This window comes from Magallana gigas, chromosome 1, assembly GCF_963853765.1.
Source record: "Magallana gigas chromosome 1, xbMagGiga1.1, whole genome shotgun sequence".
NCBI classification, from domain to species: domain Eukaryota; kingdom Metazoa; phylum Mollusca; class Bivalvia; order Ostreida; family Ostreidae; genus Magallana; species Magallana gigas.
In genome coordinates this window covers 24,158,862-24,164,861 of record NC_088853.1, presented here as the reverse complement: position 1 = coordinate 24,164,861, position 6,000 = coordinate 24,158,862, and the positions used below count along the sequence as shown (strand labels likewise).

At 33.5% G+C, this 6,000-nt stretch overlaps 1 protein-coding gene across 2 annotated transcripts; it reads left to right on the top strand.

Moving 5' to 3' along the window:
- On the top strand, nucleotides 1-5,286 carry LOC105321905 (uncharacterized). 2 transcript variants are annotated; one of them, XM_066088966.1, is made up of 4 exons: nucleotides 1-95; nucleotides 3,149-4,414; nucleotides 4,622-4,705; nucleotides 5,072-5,286. In XM_066088966.1, the coding sequence occupies exons 2-4, from the start codon at nucleotides 3,340-3,342 to the stop codon at nucleotides 5,128-5,130; spliced, it is 1,218 nt and encodes a 405-aa protein (XP_065945038.1). In that variant the 5' UTR covers nucleotides 1-95; nucleotides 3,149-3,339; the 3' UTR covers nucleotides 5,131-5,286. The 2 variants fall into 2 exon arrangements, with proteins under 2 accessions (XP_065945038.1, XP_034321057.2); XM_034465166.2 differs by having other exon boundaries at nucleotides 7-95; nucleotides 3,070-4,414.
- The last annotated feature ends 714 nt before the right edge of the window (nucleotides 5,287-6,000 follow it).

Below are 6,000 nucleotides of genomic sequence, written 5' to 3'. Positions count from 1 at the left end.
GGTACACTTGTCTTCAGGTATGTAGATTATTGCACGCCAGACATTTAAATATCCTAACATCACGAACAAACTGTATGTTTAACTTCCATATCCAGGTATGTACATCTATCCAATTTGATTTTAATTTTTTCTTATGTTTTAAGATGTGAAATGTAAATGCAGGGTGTGGATTACCACCACTGAATGGAGAGGGACAATATTGAAATAGTGTTAAACTTTTGCAAATTCGCCAGAGCTCAGTTAGAAGTTACTTACCTGTTTGATGACCCCTGTCATTTAAAAAAAAAATGTTTATTATCAAAATATTGTTTGTCCTAATCCCCATGTAAATTGTATTGTTAATCAAAAACATGTCAAAATATCTGCCCCTGGGTCAAAGAATTTGCTAGGGTAAGGGGGATAACCAATCATAGGCCATGCGACTACATATATAATTAGGTGTGGTCTCATTTCGTAAACATTTGATAAAACTTCATTTTTAAAGGAAGGCATTTCAATTTCGTATCTTTTTTTTGAATATGTTAACTTAATTTCATTGATATTTTTTAAACATTTAGATTTATTATACTTTTCATTTTTGGGGAAAGTTAAGCTAAAAAAGCTGCGTTATTGTTAAGTGATGTCAAAATAAATTAGATCAAAAGAATTACCTTTTAAGATATCTCATTAACACATTTTCCATTTGAGAACAATTGCTAAAAATTCAAGTCCGAATGTTCCCACTTTTCTTAGCTTACTGGTTCTTTCTAGTGCGTTATTTCACATTTCTAGTTTCCCTATTGTTTATAGTATCCCATATAGTTGCAATGTCTTTTAACAAACTAAATAACCCGTTTATCAATGAAAATTTCCAGTACTAATTAGTGACCATGATTTCTTCTAGAAGTTGATTTGTAGAATGCAGCAGATTTCAACCCCTCTTGTAAATGTAAGGTATCCACTTTAGTGGATTATCTTATTATATGTCCATTTGTTATTTTCTCAATTAAATTAGAGCAATTTATTTTTCTGTAGTTTATTTATAATAAATGTGTTTCGGTGCTTCCTACACATTTATCAAGGTTACCAGAAAGCCTCTACAAATACTACTATTAATTAATCTGTGAAGGGATACTCTAACATGAGAAACACACTACAGGTTTCAAATTTTAACAGAATAACAACTTTTCGCATAAAGGAGATTTATGATATCGGCTTGTTTTATCTTGGTACTTACACCCTCAATTTCAAAGAAAGGCAGCGGTGTGGTATGGAACTTTACACAAATCATTTCAATAGGCAAATATGTTTTCTTGATAAGGTTTTCTTTTCTATGGACAGTATGTCCTGTTTTTGGTTTACTCTTTCTGTATACATAATCATATATCTAAGATAGTGGATATAGTTTGGATGATCCAAGATAATATTGTCGTTTTTCTTGATTTATTCAAAACCCAAGATTTTTTTTTCCTCTACTAAGAATCTTTGTGTATATGTTTTGGTTTTTTTTTCGAGCATATCATTACTACCCTTCAAAAATCATCGACATTACAACAAATAATGCCCTTAAGTTTATGAGTCTGTTGAGCAAAAACTGAAGAGACATACTTGGAATGTTTGCAGCCAATTTTTTTAAGTTTCCCATTTACACACCGTTAAACTCCAAGCTCCATCATTCAATTCGTTCAAAAAGTGTCGTTGCTTTTATATAATACCTTTGGAAACTACACTTTTAATAGGAGGCGTGAGAGAGACACCAACGCTCAGTTCTTTGCTTTGTAGAAGAATATACTTTATCACTTGAAGACCGATTGTTAATCTGCTGCGATGATGAGGTAGATGCGTATTGATGCTTTGTTTGCAGTAAAGTAATCAAGTTGCAACATGCCTTCTTTTTCGAAACCTCTTGCGACTAGCCTGTTTTTAACTTGCTTTCTTCTCAGTAATAATTACCTTGTTCACAAAGATTTTGGCTTGTGTCAGGAACTTCCTTATAAGTAATAACATCTTAAAGTGTCTGTTACCCCTCTTCTTAAGCTGCATTGATGTTTTTTTTGTGTTTTTGTTTTGTTTTTTTGTTTCATCTCCCCTTACTGTGGTAAGATTGATCTCTTGTTTATCTGTTGTCTGTTGTAACATGCGTTATCAGCATTTGTGCAAGGAAGTCTATCGCTACTTACATTATGTAGGTCAGCACTTTTTTTTTCAGTGTTGTCATCTTATTTGTAGTACAAATTCCTATTGTTGCGTGTTGCTTCTCTTGCTGTTCTGACAATATCTGCTTTTCTCCATTGTTCTTCTGGATCTAACATGTAAGCTATTATTGTTTTCGTATAAATGTACTTTTCCTGAAGCATGTGTTATGCCTTTGGTAATTTCCTGAGTTGCTCTAAGTTTTGGAAGCTTGTTTCCATATTCATCTGGAGAAGTATTTCTACGGACAATGCTATATTTGCCTTCAATAGCTTTTTACCTCTTTTTACTTTGAGTTCGGACGGACTGTCGTTCAGTTTACAAAATATGTTTGGTGATACACGATCAAAACCACTGCCATGACGTTCACACAACCCCTTGCCGTCTTGGAAAAAAAAATTCCTGACTGTAGCCGTATTTATCCTTCTTTCTGTCTACATTAATAATTAAAAAATAATCAGCAACTTAAAAGGTTTACCGGGATATGAAGTTGGTTGGTCACTTGATCAAAATCTTGTGAAGCACGAAGGGCTTCTTAGTAGATTTGATCACATACCAACCAACTTCATATCCCGGTGAACTTTTTAACATTGCTTTTTCTTACCTATATTTACGTTTGAAAAAGACAAATAGTTCGGAACTGTTAAAATTACCGAAATGTTATGTTAACAATAATCCAAAGGACAAGCTGTAAGCGTGTGCTATGATCATTGTGACGTCATTAAAAAGTTTATACAGAATTGATCGTTTTCGCTATTCTGTAGGTTAATTTAAGAATACATATTTGCGATTTTGAGTATTATACACATATGGATTAATTTATCTCCTTAATGCCTCAAATTTTTAAGTGGTAGTGATACTCTCCAGGGCTGTTTTCTCAGTCTTGATATTTTGTAGATTATGATTTGTTCCAAAAACATTTTGATGACTGCTGAATCTATTCCACATGTAAAGAGAGCTGCGTGCTCTTTTCCAGAAAAGAGTAAAACCTGACATTCTTTCTTTCCATACTCCTCATCAATTTTGATTAACATGATATCAGTGATTTATGGACCCTTTCATAGAACCAATTCTGGGGAGGACTCAATCCTGCTGTAGTACAAGTGCAAACATTTAGAATAAAAATCACTACTCTCATTTGTTTATATATTGAGAGAAATCCGAGACATGTGTTTAAAAAGTATTGTGAACCTTGTGAAGTCCCTGTGTGTGAGTATTGTTCTGGGGACCATTAAAATGCTGCAATTCCTATTATCCATAAAGGCAGCCCGGCCACCCAAGATACATCTCCACAACAACCAGCTCACCATGATCGAGACTCGCAACAAGAAGAAAGTGAAGGAATCACCAAGTATAATCCAACACAAAGAGAGAGGAAATCGATGCATAGCAAACGATACTGTGCTGGAACTGATGTCTTCTCCTGATTTACTTTACTATCGTAAACTAACAACTGTCGATGGTTGTTATCACATTTCCTGTTTGACATCAGACCAGGTATGGGTCAGTGATGGACACAACCTCATCTTGACAAACACAAAAGGTTTTCCTCTACATTATGTGAAAGATTTATGCAGTGATTTATCTAATGGATTACATACCGTGAACAATGAGGGTGAATTAATTTATATTGATAAAGATAGAAACATCAATAAACTGTCAACGGATATGAAAACAATCACCAAATTCATAAAAAGAACAAACTCTAGATGGAAACCACAGTGTGTGTACTTGTCCCCGTTCACTGGGGATCTTTTGGTTGGAATGTATAGAGAGAAACCACGGACAGGCAAGGTAACCCGATACAACCAAAGCGGACAAAAGACACAAACCATACAACACTACAACACAGGAAGGGGACTGTATAGTGATCCTATCTACATAACAGAGAACAAAAATTTGGATGTTGTGGTGTCTGACAATAATAGGGCTGTAGTTGTGACAGAGCGTGGAGGAGGACATCGCTTCTCATACACAGGGCATCCATCAGGATCAGGACTATGGCCATGTGGAATCTGTACTGACACGCTGTCACACATTCTGGTGTGTGATGGTTTCAGCAACACACTTCAGATATTAGACAAGGACGGTCAGTTTTTGTCAAATCTACTGATAAATTCGAAAAAGATGGGTGAACCCCTCAGTCTGAGTTATGATGTCAACACTCACCGTCTCTGGGTTGGATCATGGGACAGCAAGCTTTGTGTCTTTAAGTATATCACCAGACAGGGTGATCTGACAGGTAAGTCTTCGTAATTACGATTGGTTTATGAATAGCATATATTTGTAGTACTATTGAGTTTTTGTTCAAATCAACTGAATTTCAATTCTTAGATAGATATCACGGCACGTATCAATGTAATTAGTTTAAAGTTTTATATGTATGGGTCTTTTGTTACAAAATTTGTATGATATTGATTAACTAACAGCTGACAATACCATATTGTAGATGAAAACACGCAACCTCCTTTTAGGGATGCCTTATCTAGTTCAACTCAAGCCTCTGAATTCGCATGGTCTTTCATGTTGACAGGTAATAAATGTTTCTGTACAAATCTAGCCTTCTTTAAACTCAGGATACGTTGTTGTATATGTAGCTGAAAGTGACCTAGCAATCGGCATGGGCAGATAAACTTACTTTTGTTTATTTTACACACTGTTGTCTGCCGCTCAGTGTGGAAAAAATGCCATATACGCATTACTCTGCTAAGTGCATATTAACATGAAACATACATTTATAAACATGGAGTCCACATACCCTTATAATTGAAAATTGTAAATGATATTCATAATTTTAAAATTTATCACCATTTTACTAAATGGGCCATCACTAAAGTACTATCATGTCGGTAGTATTTATTTAAAATGTATATTAATCTGTTTATAACGTTTATTGCAGATGAGCCATTTCATTACACCTTGGATAAAGAAGATAATTTCAAAAAAAAATTACCGTGAAGGACTGAAACTAGAAGTTGGTTAGACATTCCAATTCATTAAAAACGGTGTACCTTTTATAACAACTTTCATATTGCAGATTAATCGCATTTTGTACTAGAATTTGATGAATTCTTAATTTGATTTCATCGTTTACGCTAAAAAAATTTAATAACCCTCATTGTTTTACTTACACATAACATTTATGGACAAGTCAAATGAAAACCTTATATATGCACTTCATATTTGATGATGTTAACAACAATTTTTAGTTGCAAGAGGATTGTTCATGAACTGCTCGATGTCACATATACATGTACATGACTTTTAAATCACGTGTCATCGATTGATATCTTTGTAAAAGTTTTGCCGTTTGACAATATGTACTCTATTGTACAAATTTCAGTTTTTTAAACTCTCTTGTAACATTCTTGAGACAGATGTCTGACGGAGTTGTGGATAATGTGTGGTGATTTTTTAACTGTTTTGTGACGCACACAAGAAATTGTGTTATAATACATGTATATTGATTAAACGTCATATTCAAAGGGGGATAATTCAACTGTGTTATTCATCAAGTTATTCATCAAGTAGAAATTTAAAAAAAATCCCCACTTTAGATTGCTTTTCAAATAAAAGTTGTATCAAAAAACTTCATTTTATGTAAAACTTGTTAATCCATGACAATTTTTTTTTGTAAAAGATTTTAAAATTATATTATTAAAAAAAATGCAATGATATGCCTGATTGGGTATACAAGGAGGAAACAGAGCTTAAAATTTGATCATGCTGTAATATCTTTTTCTAGTTTGAATTTCAACATGTAAAAAAAAAATATCTTCGTTTTGATTTATATAGTTTGTATTGGATAACTGTAATAAATGGAGTAAA

Excerpts from the sequence above, each read along its gene's own strand:
- LOC105321905 (XM_066088966.1), top strand. The coding sequence starts at position 3,340 with ATGTGTTTAAAAAGTATTGTGAACCTTGTGAAGTCCCTGTGTGTGAGT. Across the intron at positions 4,415-4,621 it reads CAGACAGGGTGATCTGACAG|ATGAAAACACGCAACCTCCT; the intron begins GTAAGTCTTCGT and ends ACCATATTGTAG. Across the intron at positions 4,706-5,071 it reads ATGGTCTTTCATGTTGACAG|ATGAGCCATTTCATTACACC; the intron begins GTAATAAATGTT and ends CGTTTATTGCAG.